At 51.8% G+C, this 18,736-nt stretch overlaps 1 protein-coding gene across 15 annotated transcripts in view; it reads left to right on the top strand.

Annotated features, from left to right (window-relative positions):
- Positions 1-18,736, top strand: part of Megf11 (multiple EGF like domains 11) — a 338,852-nt gene that overhangs the window by 237,403 nt on the left and 82,713 nt on the right. For all 15 annotated transcript variants that reach the window (XM_074066252.1, XM_074066260.1, XM_074066262.1 and 12 more), the window contains exons 6-7: positions 14,562-14,808; positions 16,090-16,210. In XM_074066252.1, the coding sequence (XP_073922353.1) occupies positions 14,562-14,808; positions 16,090-16,210 (368 nt within the window). The remainder of the gene's footprint in view (positions 1-14,561; positions 14,809-16,089; positions 16,211-18,736) is intronic.

Below are 18,736 nucleotides of genomic sequence, written 5' to 3'. Positions count from 1 at the left end.
AGAGGACCACAGGGCTCTCAGCCCAGGTTCAAAAGCATTTTGACTGTGTGTCTGGGTTTATCCCAGATCCCTTCTCAGAGACTTGGATTCCTTTGAAAGTGAAATGCTTTAAAAGGAACAGAAAAGAAAACCACACACATTGGGGGTGGCCCACTGGAACCCATTTGGTTCAAACATCCAGTTCTGATGGCCTCCTACCTCTTATGTCCCAGCATGCCAGTCTCCCACACAATCCCCCAAGGACTCAGCTAGTAAGGGGATTGGGATATAAGAGAGGTGGGCAGGGCAGAGGAGAAGGGGTGAGGGTAGGGAAGGAGGTAGCACCTGGAAATGGAGACAGGGAGGCTGGTTGGAGAGATGCCAGGGGTGGCAGCTTCTAAGTCTGTCCTCTTGGAGGAGTGAGGCTGAGCTGCAAAATGATGACAACCTTTGTAGTGTTTCAGCCTCCAGAGAATCTGAACCTCTAGACTTCTGAGGCCTGAGGGGAATCCCCCAGTTGTTCCAGTCTAAAGAGTTATCCCTTCTTACTTGGCTTCTAGGCACCCTTCAACCCTCCGAGTTGTTAGGGACAGATGTTCAGGTTGTGCACTGCACAGAGTAACTTTTATGGAGACACGTGGGTGGGCATGGGGACTCCAGCCTTCCAACAGTGTCCTGGGGAATAGGAGCCTCTTTTACATTCACTCACTGGCACACAGTGCATAGAGGCTGCTCCAGTCCTGACTCTTAGACACTCTCCCAGGTCCCTTCTCTTGTGAGCTTTCTGAAGCCAAGTTTCTGTTCCCACATCCCAGCTCTAAACCTGATAAGGTTAGAGAACCTAGAGTTGCTGTCTGTAGGCCTGCCTTCATGCTGTCACTGGAACCTGCCCCTGGTACCTTCCCACCTTCCCCAAGCCCAGTCTTCCTGCAGCTCAGCCCCACCTCCCCCTTCTAGTATTCCCAGCCCAGCCCACTGTGTGCTTCGCTCCCCTTGGTCACCAGCTCCTTGACTTCTAGTGTGATTTATCATTGTGATGCTTGACACCCATCCCCACCCCAGGTCACGAGGTGGGGTCCTGAGAGCAGGAGCTATGGTACCTTTTTTCATCCTTAGCAACGCTAACCATTTCTTACTGAACCAATATTCACACGGAGTTCTTGGACAGCCTGTCAGGGACTGTGTACAGTGTGGAACAAGCAGACTTGGTCGCTGAGGCAGAGGCTCTTCATTTGCTGGACTGCTAGGCACTCACCTTACACGCCACAGGTTGCCTCTGACACACACTTGCAGTCCCATGGGCACAATCCCCAGAGCTAGCAGAACAAGGGAGTGAATGCTGCCCCAGCAGCCCCAGCCCAGAGTGGGATAAGAGGCTAATGGAGAGAAGCCTGGCTCCCTTGCCCCTGATTGGGGTGACTCTGAAGCAGAATTCTGCGTTCTTTAATCCCAGAGGACCAGGTGTAATTTGGCTCCCGCCATGCTTTTGCTCCCCTCCCTTCCCTTCCCTGTCCCTTTCCCCTACTGCCTGGGATCACTCCTGGGGCTGCTTGTGGGGAGGGACAAACCAAGCCACCCTCTGAAGGCATCTACAGCCAGGTATGAGGATAATGACCCACCATCAATCTCCAGACTAGCTCAGCTCCTTAACAAGCTTACCCTCGCTCATAGCTCAATGTCTGGATCAATGGCTTTGTTTATCCATTCATTTGCTCCATGAAGGCTTTCTTAAATAATCTGACGCCCCCTTCTTGCCAGTTATTGAGCAAGATAATTTTGCACCGTGGGACGGCCGCCCTATAAGGCTCATTTTGTAGGTGAAGTGAGGATCTTCAGACTGCAGAAGGGAAGCAGCTGCCCAAGGTCGCACAGGTGGTAAAGGGCAGAGCCAGGAGTGGAAACCAGGCCCCTAAGCTCAGGCCACTGTGAGAGAAAACGGCATCAGGCATGCTGCATTTGGAGTGCAGCCTTACTGGGGACCCGGCCTTTAGGAAACAGAAGTCCCTCCTCTGGGTGGGGTCTGCAAGGCCCTCAGGAATGACTCCCACATGGAGGGCCAGACCTGGCGCTTTGGAGGAGGCTGGACCCTGCCAGGCAGAATGGGAGTGGGAGGTGCTGAGGCCTGAGCTACTTCTAAGCAAAGCCCATTAGGTTCCCTAAGCCCCTCAGAGCTCAAAGGAGATTCTAGAAGCATAAAATGTGGATGTCCTGCTTAATGAAGCTGTGCGCCGCTGCAGGCCGGGCCCACGGTCATCAGAAATCCTAAGCGTCACTAACCCCGTCCCCCCTGCCAGAGTTCTCGTCGTGATCTTGGCTGAACAGTGCAGTCGGCTTCCCGAGTAGCCTTGACTTTCCCCATGCCCCCCCATGCCAACCTCCTCCTCACAGGACCCCCACCACCACAACCTGCCCTCCTACCTCCCCGGAAGCTGGCAACTGCAGCATCCGCATTTAGTGATGGGTGAGACAGAATTCAGGAGTCCCCACTCCAGAGCCATACATAGCACGGAGGGGAGCTATGTTTAGGAGGTCCTCTACCTCTCCTAAAGAGGCACTGTCATTCATGACGTCTCAGTTTGTGCACCACTGTCAGCACATTTTCTGAATGACCTGTTGCCAAGGACCGAACTGGCTCTCTACCCACCTGTCCAGCCCTCTGTGCTCGTCCTGCTGGGGGTTGTCTCACTGCTCTGGGCAGTGTTGGGGATGGACCTGGGGACCGTAAGGGCTAGTTCTCTCTCTCTCTCTCTCTCTCTCTCTCTCCCCCGTGCCCCCAGAGGTTCCTGGCCTACCCTGAGTAGTGATGGGCTGCATAGAGGAGTCGCCTCCCTCCTGGTCTAAGGTTGAAGGTCCTGTCACATGAAAGTCCTGCTTAATCACTCTCTTTGGGTGGGGGGGTGCGGCACAGAACTGGGGTTTTGAACTTAGGGCTCCTGCTCGCTAGACAAGAACTCTACCACTTGACAAAGCCCCCATCCTTTTTACTTTAGGTTATTTTTCAGATGGGGTCTCACACTTTTTGTCTGATCCTCATACCTGCACCTCCCCAGTAGCTGGGATGACAGATGTGTGCCACCACACCCCGCTTGTTTGTTGGGTTAGGTTCTCAATAACTTTTGCCTGGGCTGGCCTTGAACTGAAATCCTCCTGTCTCTGCCTCCTGAGGAGCTGGGATTATAAGTATGCACCATCATGCCTCACCTAAAGTTCTTCCTTCCTTCCTTCCTTCCTCCCTCCCTTCCATTATTTTGGCAGTGCTGGTTTGAACTGGGGGCCTTGCACTTGGATAGCAAGCGCTCTACCATCTGAGCCATGTCTCTAGTCCTACAAAATCACTTTCAGGAAGTCAAGATAGAACATTTTCAGTGTTCCTCACTCCATACAAAACAGAATTCCAGCTTTCTGTCACAGCCACACGAATCTGGCCCTGTCTTCCTCATTCAGGGCCACTTTCCCTCCCTGCATGTGTGTGTCCCCGCTGTGCCACCCCCACCTTCAGAACTGAGACTTTCTCTGCCACAGAACATTGGTCGATGCTCTTTCTTTTCTTCCCAGAAGGCTCTTCTCACCACTTGCTCTTCCCAGGGCTGCCTCCTCCTTATTCTGAAGCCCCCAGAGTCCATGCCACCTCCCTGTAGAGGCCTTCCCTGGCCTCCCAAGGGAAAGCAAGCCCCTCTCAGTTTTCTACCAAGCTCTTATTTATGCCTTCAGAACCCTTACTGCAGCTTATAACTAGATATCTACATGCTGATGTCTTTACTCATTTAACAAATTTTATCGAGTGTCTGCTCTATGCCAGAGACTGTTCTAGGCATTAGGGATACAGCAGTGAATAAAACAAAGCCCCACCCTCATGGATCCAACATGCTAGTGGGAGTCCCAAGCAATAGCAGAAAGATGAAAATGAGAATGTAAAACAATGGTTACCTAACATCAGATAGAGCCTGTGCTAAAAGGAAAAGATAGAGCCAGGGGTGGGAGAGAAGCGGTAGTCCAGGAGGGCTCCATGGAGGTGACGTCTAGTAAGGCCAATAAAGGCCTTCACTTGCTCATTGTCCTTTCTGCTGGACTCCAGGCAGGGAGCATGGGCACCTCAGCACCTTATTCCCCACCTCATCCCTAGTGCCTTAACAAATGATCAACCAGACCTCACACTGACACAGCAGATCTCAGGAGCCATCAGTTCCCTCCTTTGATAATAACTCAGTAGACAGGATGGCCATTTGTCACTGTCCCTCAGGGAAACCAGAGGTCGTCACCAGCAGTGATGGATAGAGTGTTCTCTGACTGGCAGGCCAAGCTGGGAGCTGCTGTCAAAGTCTCTCTCCCACTAAGGGTCAAAAGGATCAGGACAAAAATGACATAAATAACTAGACAGAGCTGAGCAGGAGGCACCAATACCAAAGAGACGTGACTTCCTGCTGACAGGTGGGCCCTGTGCTAAGTGATCCCACAGGGGAAGTGGTGTCCAGGGAGTAGCGGGTTGATCAGGGCCTGGAGTCTCGTCTCATCTGCTAACTGGGCCAAAAGCCTCAGGAAAGTTGTGTCACTTTCCAGGGTCTCGGTCTGTCCATCTGGGCAATGGGAACACCAGTGTTTGCTTTGGGGATATCTAAGCATTGGGCAGCTTTGGAAGGTCAGAAGTGCTCCGTGGATAAGCAGGGTTGCTCCAAACAGCAAGTTTTCTTCAGCCTTTAAGGGGTAAGCTAACTGCAGGCACTGGAGGAACAGTGTGAATGCAAGCAAACTTCTCTTACATTCATTTTGAAAGTTGAAATTCATTTGAGCGCGTATCTGCTAAGAGGTGACACTGGATTTACTCTTCTCGGTTTCACAGGGAAATGGGGAAAATCTTAGGCGTCATCTAGTGCTCATTTCTTTGTCTTTCAGTAGGGAAAACTGAGACCCACTGAGATGGACGTGGATGGCCTGTGCCACGAAGAAAGTCAACTGAGGGTCCTGGACTGGAATCCTGGTGTCTGTAATTCCTCATGGGGCCAGAGGTGGGGAGACAGAAGGTGGGAGCTTCCCCAGGATTCTGGTGACATGGAAGGCTCTCCTCGAGCGGGTTGCTTACCTCTCTGTGTCTGTTTGCTCATCAGATCACAGGCCTGTGGGGTTGAGTAAGATCTTACCTCAAACAGTGCCTAGTGTCTAATGGCGCTCACTGCACTTTAGCTGCTCTGATCCTGGATCTAGCTAGCAGGCACCAGGGCCGCCAGACAGTGTTCCGACATGTGCGTGCCCTGCTCCTCTAGTTACCGTTGTTTGGATTGTCCTTGGTTGTGTTTGTCATTCCCAAGTTCCTGGTCCTTTCAGCAGCACAGCACTGGGAACTGTGCACATGGTCGGGGTCTCCTCTCATTTGATGGGATAGGCATTGTCACATTTGCAGGGTGACACCCAGGCAGTGTCCTGCTCACCTCAGAACCATGCACCCACGCAGTGAGGGACCCTAAAGTGAGGGTTCAGTGAATGAGGCCTATGGAAGAACTTTTTTTTGTTTTTTGGCAGTACTGGGGTTTGAACTCAGGGCCTCATACTTGTTGGCAGGCGCTCTACTGCTTGAGCCACTCCACCAGCCCTGGGAGAACTTTCTAAGAGAAAGTAAACATAGACATTTAAAGACATAAATCAGGTTTTCACCCACTCTTCCCCCTTTTAGCCTCTCAATCCTTTGTCCTTCTGTGAGAACCCAAGAGAAAACATCATAACTGCAGAACTGTGAAGATGGGGGGCTGGAGCCTCTGCCACCCCAACTGCCAACCCAGGCACCCCAGGACTGTGTGGGTTGCAGCACGGCACATATTGGTGTAACCTAATTCTGTTACTTGCCAAGAGAGATGCAGGCCTGGAAGGGTGTTACCTTGCCCAAGTCCTGTGACAGAGCAAGACCCGTGGACTGAGATCACTGTCCGCAGGAGACAACAATGATGCCACGCGCTCTTCCGTCCCTTCCCACTCCACCGTGAGTCCGTTTCTGTTTCCCTGGAGCCCACACCTGGGGGTGGGCACTCTCTCTACTCTGGGGAAACATCACCAAGTTCCCTCTTACCGCTGTGCCCCTTGTCTGAGACTGGCTCAGAACAGTGAAAGGAGGTGAGGGTGTGCGCGGGTGAGCGTGGGTCCAGCGGGCCTCTGGTGGCTGCGGCTGCCTTTGAAAGGCTCTTCCAGGGCAATTCCTTTGTCCGCAGGCTGATTTATGAGGCTTTCTAGACAAATTGTGGAGATGGATGGTCGCTGGGGCTGGGAAGCTTCAAAGGCAGTGAGCGGGCAGATCAGAGAGGCACAGGCTTCCAAGCCCTCGTTAAAGCCCAGGCTGAAGACAGGCAGCTCCAGCCACTTGTGGTCCCTGTAGGATGGCCCCAGGTGGCCCATCCCCCAGGCCTGTGGACCCCATTGCTGTGGGGGACAATGCAGAAGTGCTAGGGTGCTTAGGCGTGTTAATCCCAGAGCAGGGTGCAGCCACAGGCAGAGGTTTGGGAGACAGTGTGGTTCTGACTGGAACTCTATGGCAGTGGGGACTGGGGCCATGGGGGCACTCTGGTGGGAACCATGGACTGCACGCACCCACCCCTCTGATCGGCATAGCCCTGACACCTGGCAAGGGTTTTAGAGTCTTGCTCCCTACAACTCTAACTGGTGACCTAGTCAGGCCGCCTCTCTGGAAGAGCACAGTTATAAAGGAACACCAGTGTTCCCGCTCCATGGGCCTCCAGCTCTGGACTCTGTACCTTCCAGGCCTTGTTAAATGTCCCTGCCTGGGAGACAAGCCAGAGGTCACCCTGGCTGGGAGGTGAGGGGGTGGGGAGTGGAGGAGGAGCAGGTACCTACCCACACCTAACCTTGGTCCTTCCTCTTTAGAATGGGGACAGCCAGCCGTCTTGACGGGTTGGGTCGTGGCTCAAATTAACATAGATGACATCTGCAAAGTGTTTGAGGCCTGGCTTTCTTTCCCATCATCTGTCTGGGCAGTACTGTGACACCCATCATCCACAGGAAAGTCCCCGATTGATTTGACTTTCACACATTCCCATCACCTCTCTCCTAACTCAGGTTAATAAAGCTGCAGTACACCTTCCTGACCTGCCTCTCTGATCTGCAAATTGCCACTAGGGTGTTAGCAGATAGCTGAGATATTAGTGACTGATAATGTGTTCTGTGTGACTGACCCTGTGTGGGTAGAGGTACCCACATAGGCGTGCACACACACCTGCACAAACATGTGGCTATCTGCATTTAAGAGGGTCCTGATAGCCCCTGAGGATGGAGTCCTGATGCACACCTACAGGCGTGGTGATGTTCTGAAGCATAGGCCCAGTGCTGGCTTGATTCACCCATCCACAGAGAGATACGGGGCTCTGACCCTCCCTCTCCCTCCTCATCTGTCAAAAGTGAGTTGGTGTCTCACGCCTGTAATCCTAGCTAGTCAGGAAGTAGAGATCAGGAGGATCCTGGTTGAAAGCCAGCCTGGACAAATAGTTCAAGAGACACAGTCTTGAAAAGCCAATCACAAAAAAGGGCTGGTTGGCTCAAGTTGTAAGCCCTAAGTTCAAAACAAAGGTTGGGACTTGGTTCACTGGAGCTGGAGTGGAGGCTGAGGCAGAGGGGATGGGGCAGCTAATGAGCCTTTGCTCAAGGCATTTTATGTCCCCATTTTCCAGACACTGCCTGCTCCAAGTCCCCTGATCCCTGGTTCCACAGTGGGGTTCCCTCTCCAGTTACAGCAGGGCTAGCTCAGAGCCCCTCCCATCTTCCCATGCTCCCATGGTCAGTGTTTCCACTTCTTTGTCTGTTCCCCACACTGACTGTGGACTTCTTAGTAACTCAATAATTGTTTGAAGAGTGAATAAATGAGCCTTTCTTCTCTCCAAAGCTGGTGTGGTAAGATAGAAAGAGCTCCACATCGGTTCAAAACCGGCTCCCCAATTATTTGCTGTGGGGCCACAGGCAAGTCACTCAGCCTCTCTGGCCCATTTTCTTGACCTGTAGGAAGTGGGGGTGCATGAGTGGACTTGGGAAACCTACAAGTAAGAAAGCCCACATCTCAATCTCAACTCTGCCTTTTGCAGTCTGAGGTGATTCCGACCCCATGGGACACTTGTCAATATCTGGAGGCATTTTGGGATGTCACAGTTGTGTGGTGGGGGGCACCTAGTGGGTAGAGCCAGAGATACTGCTAAATACCGTACAGTGCACAGGACTGTCGTACAATAAAGAATTTTCTGGCACCAAGATGGAGAAGCCCTGATTTTGTCACTTATTGTCCCAGAAGCTGTTTTCTCTGGTGGAAAATGGGGTGCAATGCCATTCACTGGTCTTCTTTGAAACAGACAGGGTCTGAATACCTGGCACGGGGCGGAAAGAGGATTAAAGGAAGTGGCACAGGTCAGATGCAGCTGGGTCCCCCCCAAGCCATCTCCCTGTGCATGTGCTCACCCCTCGGTCCCTGTCACCGCAGAAGGTGGAAAGACATGGAAGCACATTCTTGCTGGACACAGAGTAGGGAGAGCCGGCCCCCTCGGGGGTTAAGGGAGATAAAGATGGTGGCTCCAGGAACACAGAGGCGGTAACAGGTGTAACACATAGATCACGAGTGGCTAATGATGCATCGCTATAATCCTGTGCCGTCAGCACCTCCAGGCTTGGGGACTGTGTCAGGAGATGTGGGTTTTAATCTGCAGCACCTTGGTCTATTAATATTTAATTCCCACCATCTGAGTGGGGGAAGGACAGAGAACTGAGCAATGACTCAGCTGAAAGCCTGGACAACCACTTCACATCTGTCTTTCCATACAGACAAATACACCTCCCACCCTGTCCCCTCTGGCCAGTTTCTCAAGTGGGGACATTGAGCAATGGGGCAGAGAATCACAAGAGACCCCAACATTTGCTTACCAGTAGATCTTACTGGGGACCCCAGGGGTGTTTGGAGGGCACCGATCTTCATCGTGTGTGATGTCTCTGGTCACTTGTGACCACCTGACCCCGCCCCCCTTTCCAGATGCCCTTTTAAGGAGTGCTCCCTGTTCCAGGCAAAGCCACTGATCCAAATCTGCCATTTTACAGGTGTGAAAACGGGCCCAGAGAGGAGTGGGGGCTGCTCAAGATTGCCTAGCATGGCTCTGACTCAACCTTCCATGCTCAGCCTGGGCCTGGAAAGAGTGGAGGTATCAGTCACTGAGAACCTGACCATGCTTTTACTGAGGCAAGTCAGGTGACAAATGGCCTCGTTCCCAGGAAGTCACTTTATTTATCAGCTGGAACAGTTTCAGGCAGCTGCTGCTCCATCTCTGTCTCTCTGTGCCTGCTGCTTTGAGGACTCTGGAGCCATCCCTGACCCATCGGCACCCTGCTTTTTAGAACAAGGGCCACTGACCACTTCTGAGAGGAGCTGTGAAAGCACCAAGCCTGTCCATTGCTGGGATTGGGGATCCCACCATGGTACAAGCTGGGGCAGTCTGGGCTTCCACATCCACTTCAGCCCCGTGAACTTCACCTCAGTGGGCCACCCCTCTCCTGTCTGTGAAATAGGAAAGACCCACCTCAGCCCAGCAAATTCTTGCCATTTCTCTGTGAGAACCAAGGTCATGGGAGGAGGCCATTCTTGCCATGAGAGCTTTTCAGTGGCCTCTGCTTTGGCCCCACCACCCTTGGCCATTCAGGTAAATCAGAGAGGTCAGGGGAGAGTCCAGGTATGAGTGTTTCGGTCTGCTCAGGGGCAGCCAGGCTGAGCCTGCCTTCTGAGCCAGTGAACCTCACGTGCTGCTGGAGTCAGGGCTCTTGCTAACTGGGAGGCAGGCTAGCCCGGCCCCTTCAGCACTGCCCACAGCTCTTCCTGTGCCAGCTGGATGGGACTTGGGTGGGAGCAGGGCAATCGCAAAACAAGGACGTCCTCCCCAGGCTCCCTTCCTCCCAGCAAGACTCCACAGATAATGAAGAGGATGGGACAGAAGGCGTCTAAACCAGCTTACATAGAATTGTTGACAAAAAAAGAAATTGTCAGTCAAGTTACTGCCCCAACTAGAAAAAAGCCAACAAAGGCACAGACGTATTTCGTGTTCCTTTAGTAAATGAGTCCTTCAGGGATTCAAAAAGATACTTATGGGCTGGGGGTGTAGCTCAGTAGTATAGTACTTGCCTGCATGTATGAGGCCCAGAACTGCAAAAAAAGCAAAAATAAAACAACAAAAACTTACATGCTAGTGTTTATAGCAACATTATTTACAATAGCAAAAATGTAAACAACCCAAGTGTTCATCAGCACATGAATAATCCATATATGGATAGTCGTGATGGAACACTATTCAGTTGTTAAAAAGAATAAAGTGCTGATACATTCTACAACACGGGTGAACCTTGAAAACATTAGGCTAAATGAGATAAAACAGACACAAAAGATGGCTGTTATATGATTCTACTCAGGAAATATCTGGAACAGGCAAATTAATGAAGACTCCAAGGGGAGAGGGAGTGGGGTTAATTGGTTAATTGGTTACAGAGGTTCTTTTGGGGGTGAAGGGAAGTTTGGAAATGGTGGTGGTATTGTGCACACATGATAAATGTGATTTATGCCACAGAGTTGTATGCTTAAATGATGAAAATGGAAATTTTATGATACATATCTTTTAATACAACGAAACAATCTGAATAAATCAATAAATTACCTTAACTGAAGAGAATAAAAGTATGGGAAGTAGGGTGAGTCATGCATAACCTGGAGCCTGGGACCACCATTCACACATAAACAGTCCCTGAATCCGGCACTGTGGACGGTGCTCTCCTATCTGCATGGATTATTGAGGATGACAGTTACAGCCCAGGCTGGCCGTCAGCATCTCGGGGGCCCCTTCCACCAGCACCAGGCCACACCAAAAAGGACGCAAGTGATGGCAGCTCAGACTCCCATTTCCTAGCTGTGTGACCCAGGGAAGTTATTTAACCCCTCTGAGCCTCTATCTATAACATGGAGCTAATAACAGCACCTGCCCCAACAAATGATAAAGTCCACTTCGTGCCTCAGTCTCATTGCCTGGCACACAGCCTCTCAGTCCACATTAGTTACAAATGGCAACGGCCGTCCAGGGCGAGGTCAGTGGTGAGATACTCCCGGGTACCTGCATCAGTTCGACAGGGTCAGCAGGGGAGGAGGGCGTTGCCAGATCACACTTCTGGGCGCCACTTGAGTCCTCAACAGCACCAAGAAGCTATCTGTACCTGAAAAATCAGCCAAGGCCAAATATAATTAGGAAAGAGAGTCTGTGACAGGAAAAAGAAAACTGAACTGTGTGAGGGGTGACTGATGTCCAGGCCCAAGTCGGCAAGAGTTGGCGACTCTCCAAGGGAGAACGTGAAGTTCTGGCGTAATTAGAACCATGGTGGCTTCATTCACCTTCCGCAGAGTAGGTAATTGATTCCCTACAGCTTGGCCTCATTGCTCTGTCATTGCTGGGAAATGAGGTGTTTTTAAATGAATTTTCTAGATAACCGAAGTTTATCCCCATGAACCCTAACATTTTTTTCCTATTTAGTCACTCTAGGGAGAAATTTCTCTGCAATGGATTACACACTTCCCTGCTTCCCTAATCAGAATATCCTAAACCGAGTGTAACCTTTTCCTGTCCATTTGCATATGAGAGCTGTTTGGCCCTATATTGACAGCTCCAAGTACCCTTGCTCTTTCAGCCTACAAATATTTTCTGTTCATTTTCATGGTTTCCCATTGTGACATAGAGCTGTTGCCACATGTTTTAGGGACCCCCTAAAGCCCACAGACACAGGCAGGGATGTAGCTCAGTGGTAGACGTCTTGCCTAGCATATCTAAGGCCTTGGGTTCGATCCCAACATCACAAGAAACAAAACAAACACATACTTTCATGTCTGACATATAGCTGATACTTCAGTCAGACGTGGTGGTGTAAGCCAGCAATCCCAGCACTTAGGAGGCTGAGGCAGGAGGATTGTGAGTTTGAGGCCAGCCTGGGCTGCTTAGTGAAACCTATCTCAAAAAAAAAAAAAAAAAAGCTGCAGAAACAAACATATGCACAGATGCATATATGCTCACACTCACACCCATCTGTGGTGTGAGAAGCCAGGGCGTCAGGCCTCATGGAATCGTGTTCACATGTGTTTCTACAGTGCCACAAACTACCCCATTCTAGCACTTTCGCACTAGACTGTACACCTCAAGAGAGCAGGATGCTTCCCAGCGCTAGCAGGTGCTTGGGAGATGTCGAGTGGACAAGTAGAGGAATGAAGGCTCCCAAGAGCTATTGTGTGGACTTTGTGACATTCTTCCGCGTTTTGCTTCTCCCTGGGTTTGGGCTGTGCCAGCATGGTGGTCCCCAGATAAGCAAAGCGAAACCATGTGCCCTGGGGGCATGAGAACCAACTGACTTTAGACTCCAACCATTTTTTACAGAGTCACGGTCTCAGGGCAGGAGCTGTGGTCTCAACACATGAAGGGAACCCTTTGTCCTGCACAAAGGTTGAGTGGAGAGGAAGTGGTCAGTCTCTGTGGTGTCCCCACCTTGTGTCTTATAGCTGACTCCATGTCCTCCATGCCACCTCTAAGTTTCCCTCCTTGGAATATGCCCCAGAAAGTGTCCCATTTACCTGCAGTGGAGAGCTGGGACCAGATGACCCGGGCCTGCCCTGCTGTAACCTTGGACACTTAACTTTTCTGACCCTTTATCTCCCTGTCTGTAAAATGGGAAAATAAGAAAAACCTAAGGCATGGATTGTACAGATTAAGTTTTATAAGGTATATGACTTCCAGGATGGTGCCTGGACACAGGAAGCGTTTAAACGTGGTTGTCATTAGTGCAAAGGCATCATATCACACACACACATTAGTTCAATCAACTACATGCGAGTGCTTGGCAGCAGAGAAGAGGCAGGGAAAAACACTACAGTGACGCTGCTGGTCCTTCTGCTCCATGTGCCCCAGAGGGGGTGGGATGGGAGGCCCTGGGAAACTACTCAGTCTGTCTGTCCTGTGAGGCTCTGTATGAGTGGAAGTTGTAACTGTAAATGGACTTGACTTTTGTCTTACTGTAATCCCATGTGGAAAATGTAGGGCGCAGCTCACTCTTGATTTCGCAGCTCAGTTTGTATGTGTGAATATTTGGGCTGCAAATGAAAAGGGACGAACCAACATGGAGTAGTGAAGATAGGCAGCATCTCTGGCATTGACCTCTTGACCCTGGTCAGCTAGTGGACATGGGAGATTGATGGGGCTGACGGAGTGATACTTCCACAATCCTTGAGCACCCAACGTTGTGCCACTCTCTCTTTGCTCACACTGAGCCTAAGCCCATGACGCCGTCCCAGCCCTACTCCCCTGTCCATTTCATCTCTGAATATCTAAACCCTAAAAACTGGAAACTAATGAGGAGATCATCTCCCCATTACTCTGTGTCTCCAGCAGCAGCATAGTGAAGGGGCTTCCTGGAATGTGAGACTTGCAGTGCTGGAAGTGAGACACATGGCCACCCATCCTATAAGGCAATGAAGCAAAATACCTTTCACAGCACACTGCAATGCTTTCTCTCCTAGGAAACCTTGCCTGGTCTCCCTAGCTGGGAGTCATCTCTCTCTCCATGGAACCTCTCCTACATTATTTGTGCCTGAATGCCACCTTCCACCCCATCCCAGAATTCCAGTGACTGACACTAGAATTTGGGGACATCTTGTTACTGTGTGTCCTGTATGCACCAGCTGAAAGTGGAAGGAGGCAGACGCAGCTGGCTGTGCCACCTTCCTTGGGGCTCCGCCATTCAGCTCTTCTCCACTGCTGTAAAGGGCGATTTTCTGCATGCTGGCTCAACTATCACTCTTGGAAACATTTAATTACAGAGAAAGCTCTCAAAGGCTATCTGTTACCTTCCAGGGAAACAGTTCTTTTTCCTGTTCCTTCTGACACTGGTGGCTTGGACAGTAATGAAACTGAACTGAAGATGAAGCAACTAGGGGGCACAGGCCTTACTGAATGGGAGAGAGAGAAATGGGTGATGGGGAGAGGGAGCCAGGAGAAGGGCAGAGGGTTAGAAGAAATGTTCCCAGTGTGAGGTATAAGACATTGAGAAAACCAATGGTGTGGGGAAGACAGGGTGTGAAGTCCAGAGACATGGAAGGTACTAAGAGAATATGGTCACAGAGAAGAGGGGTGGCAGATGGGGAGAGAAAGGCTCCAGCTGAGAGGAATGAAGACAAGCAACCTGGAGGAGTTTCACTGAGGCAGAGGGAGGCACACAGCTCAAGACTCTTGTCATTTCAGTACAGCAGAGGGGCTATGGGGCAGCCCTTGGGTTGCAAGAGAACCAAGCAAGGAGAGGCTTTCTGAAGTTGTGTGATGACAGCTCTCTGCCATTTTTAGCTTGGGTGATCACTTGGGGGTCTTGGAAGAATGCGTGGAGGTGATGAGGTACCAAAACCCTCACCCAAGCACCCCTGTGGCCGTCGAGAGGGAGGAGTGATGCAGAGATGACGTGGACATCTGTTCCGGACCCTTGTTTCCAGGATAGCCCTGATCGTGCCACCCCTGTTTCTAGGATAGCCCTGATCGTGCCCTCTCTTACAGGCTGCGACAGCGACCACTGGGGCCCTCACTGTAGCAATCGGTGCCAGTGCCAGAACGGCGCCCTGTGCAACCCCATCACCGGCGCCTGCGTGTGCGCCGCCGGCTTCCGAGGGTGGCGCTGCGAAGAGCTGTGTGCGCCGGGCACCCACGGCAAGGGCTGCCAGCTGCCGTGTCAGTGCCGCCACGGCGCCAGCTGCGACCCGCGCACTGGCGAGTGCCTCTGCGCACCTGGCTACACCGGCGTCTAGTGAGTAGTGCAGAGCGGGGCCTGGGGGGCGGGGCCGGCCTGGATGCCCTAGCTGCAGGGGGTGGGGTGGGGGGGGAGGGACAGTGGCGGGAGAGGGGACCCTTCCGAGTTCCTAGCATCCTAGTGGGCAAGGTCGTGGGAGCAGGAGGATCTGAATAGTCCTGGCTGCAACAGCCTCTGCACTCTGACCCCAAGTCCCACACAGTCTAACGTGCCCAGGCCTCGCCCACATGGGTTGAGACCCGTGCCTGGCCCTGCGGTGACTGGGCCTACCTGAGATGTGCATGGTGCCAGCTCACAAGACCACGGGAGCTCATTCAGGGCCTCCCAGGGGGCCTTCCTGGCGAGAGTCTCCAGACATTAGCTTGGAATTCTCTCCTGACTTTAACCCATACATATGCTTCTGTTCACCTGCGGCCTGATCGACACTTCCAGGCCATTTGGGACCTAAGAAAGGGGTGAAAGCTCTGGGTTTGTATCATGTTGGGGGGGGCACTGAGCCTGTTCTGCCCCCACTTTCTCTCTTCAAACTCCAAGTAGCCCCTCACCCCAGTGCCCTGGGAAGTCCATTTTGACAGGAGGCCTCCAAGGCTGCTCTCTCACAGACAAGATTGACAGTCTCCTCCCAACCCTACTGAAGATTCTAGGTCCTGATGGAGCAGCCAAGGACTATGACCAGGAGACATCTTGAATTGAGGGTGTTTTCTGCTCCACTGTCTGCTCAGCTCCCAGGACCCTTTGAGAAAGAGGCCAGGGTCACTGGATGGAGACCCAAGACTAAGACCCCATGCAAATCCTCACCTCAGTGGTGCCAGTCCCTGCACGTGGCAGCTAGGAGCCTTCCAGACCCTGGAAGGGATGTGATTTGGATTCTTCCTTCTGAATATAAGCAAATCCTTAAAGGCAGGACCCTTCTTAATGCCTTTGCTCCTGCAGTTCCTTCTGTCTAGCATGCCTTCCACACTCAGTAAAATTAGCTTTGTCTTCAAGACCCAAGTAAAATGGCTTCCTCTTAGGGAAGGATTTCTCACCCTTCCCCCCAAAGAACACTTTTCTTTATGCTAAGAACACCTACTTAGGTCATCCCATGTGCATTGGCCCAAGCACACTACATTCTAAGGTATTATAGCTAAGCTCTGCTGCCCCCTCCTGGTGGGGATCAGGACTGCATGTCACTTGGTTTGTGGAGGCACTAATTCCCCTGGAGGCCTGAGCATGGGAACTTGCAGCTCCGGGTACTTCAGGGAATGCTACTGGCTGACACCCTGCTTCTTCATGCAGCTGTGAGGAGCTGTGCCCACCTGGGAGCCACGGAGCACACTGTGAGTTGCGCTGCCCCTGCCAGAATGGGGGCACCTGCCACCACATCACTGGAGAGTGTGCCTGTCCTCCAGGCTGGACGGTAGGTTGGGCCCTCAGGATCTGGGTGGGCACTGTAAGAGGTCTGAGCGTCCCTCACACATACCTTGAAAGGCTGAATCCCTCTCTCACCTTGAGTACTCCCCCTGCATTTATGGTCACAAAGCATCCATCATTAGCTACTGACTCTCTTTGGGTGGAGGTACCCATATGAGCTTCCATTTGTGCCAGAAAGGGCTGGGGAAGGAGAGACAGAGACAACAAGGTATGGTTCACCTGAATTTATAAAACTTCATCCCCTGTGCTCACACACCCCCTGATTCCTTGGGACCCAGAATCTGTGTGCTCACAGTTCCATGTGCTTCTAATTCAGCCACAACCAACCCAGGTCTCATGACTGGGGACACCCATTGTGGTACAGGGGGAGAGAAGGCCTAAACCTAGGTGTCATGTTCAATGTTGACCCTGTAAAAAAGCCTCAATGGCTCTGGTCCCCACTTCCATAGGTGCAAAACTGGCCTAACCACAACAAGCCCCACCCTTCCCGGCTGCCATGGTTGGTGGGAACCAACCATGGTCTCAGAGGAGTCCATGCATGGCTAGAGCACTTTGCAAATGCTAGGCTTCACAATGGCTTTCTTACACACTTGATGCCACCAACTACCCACAGGTCTCTTTTTAGCCACTACGCTCCGCCTGTCAGCATCTCTCACCTGCAGACCCAAGCCTTCTTGCAGCTGCGAAGCTGGGGACTGACTTTCAGGCTGTGTTACTACTTCTGTCTCCCCAGTGATGTGCCCCATTTCAGAAGAGGCTCTGATATAGCCAGCTGCCTCCCCAGGGCTTGAGGACTGGCTAAGCAGAGCAGTATATTTTGGTAGGCGGTGGACAGCGAGGTCACACAGCAGCCAGGAGGGATGCCCGCAGGTCCATGGACACAGGTACAGGCTTGGCAGGATGTTTCAGGGCAGGAAATGATCTTGGAGGTCATCTAGCCCAGTGTGACCAAACCTGGCTGCATCCCAGAGCCCTTCTGGGATCTCTGTCTTTAATAAGCTCCCCAGATGTCTGCCCAGCTGCATTTGGAAATTATTGATCTGTACTGAAGGATTTCCTGTGTCCCACAAAGCCTACAGCTCCTTGGTGGAGAGGATGGAGGGATTGAGCCTAATAATTAGGACTCTGGGTCTCATCCCCCCACCCCACTGCTCCATCTTAATCAGTTTTTGGTATTGAGGGTCACATAAAAACAGGGCCTTCCAGTTTGAAGAGGCTTGGACACCCCTGGTCTATCATCCTTTCTTGGATGAGAGAGTCGAGGGCAGCAGAGTCCAGTGACCTACTAACTGCTGATTAGGAGTAAGGTGGAGCTAGAATCCACAGCTTTTGGCTCCTGAATGCCAGCACTAAGTGTCTGTCTTACCTTTCTGTCTGTTGCCCCCTCTCCCACCCCTCCCATCTCTCCCACCCTGAGCCACTCTTTGGAAAAGCCTTCTCATCCTCAGCCAGGTTCTAGAGATCCACTGCCAGGCAGGCTGGGTCCTTGGTGGTCAGACAGGATGGAGCTGTGGCGAGGAAAAACTGTAGCAGGCCCAGAACCTGGACAGGCCTCTCTAGAGAGGCTGCCGTGGTCTGGTGGTCATCGGAGGCGTGGAGGCCAACACAGGGACACATTTGGTTTTCCTCCCTAACACAGTGAGAGACTTATTCTTGCAATTGAGGAGAAACTGTATCAACAGAAACCTTTGAATTTGAGGACTTTATGTTTTTAATTTTATTGTAGACAATTGCATTTCTATTTTTGACATAGCATTTAACTTGCAAATTTGCATGAATTATTAATACTCCTGGTGCATGCCGAGTCACAGTTTAATGAAGCTGCAGCTCAAGCCTGAGGCTCCTCCCAGGGAGAGCTGGGGCCCAGGAGAGGGTACTGGGGAGAAGGGCCCCCACATGCTCCCCTTCCGTTGTCTAACTTTCCCATTGGTCCCATGTGACTTCATCCACACACTTTCCCCCCTCAGAGGCCTGGGGGCTATGATCGCTTACTCCTAACACGCAGTTCCATAGGACTGGAACACCGCGAAACTGGAGAGGAGCTGCCAGGAACCTGGCCCTCCAGGTCACCAGCTCATGAGAACGCCACCGTCCACTCCACTTGCCCAGCCAGCATGAGCCCTTTCTAGGAGGCGCCTTTGCCAAGAGCCTGGGAATGAGTTTTTCTGGGCTCTGAGACCTTGCAAAGCAGAGAAATCACTGTGAGTGGTTTGATGAGTGGGTATTAGAGACAGGTGGTAAGGCAGAAAAGGATGTGATTGGACCTCCTCAGTCTGAAGTTGGTGGCTGGATGGAGTGAGTGTATGTGCGTACACACCTACACACAGACACACAGAGATAACACATATGGAGGAAGCCACAGACAGGAAGAGAAATAGGGCTGAGAATCTGGGAAATAGGGCCTTTTATTGTGGAGAGCCTGAGGTGTTTGGAGCAGAAGCTGGAGAATCATGGGCTCTCAGGTTTGGGAAGGAAGATTGTGGAGCCCATGGCCCAGGCCTGTGGTAGGGAC

This window comes from Castor canadensis, chromosome 2, assembly GCF_047511655.1.
Source record: "Castor canadensis chromosome 2, mCasCan1.hap1v2, whole genome shotgun sequence".
NCBI lineage: Eukaryota > Metazoa > Chordata > Mammalia > Rodentia > Castoridae > Castor > Castor canadensis.
Note: the sequence above shows the minus strand (reverse complement) of the source record. Positions and strands in the feature narration are given on the sequence as shown.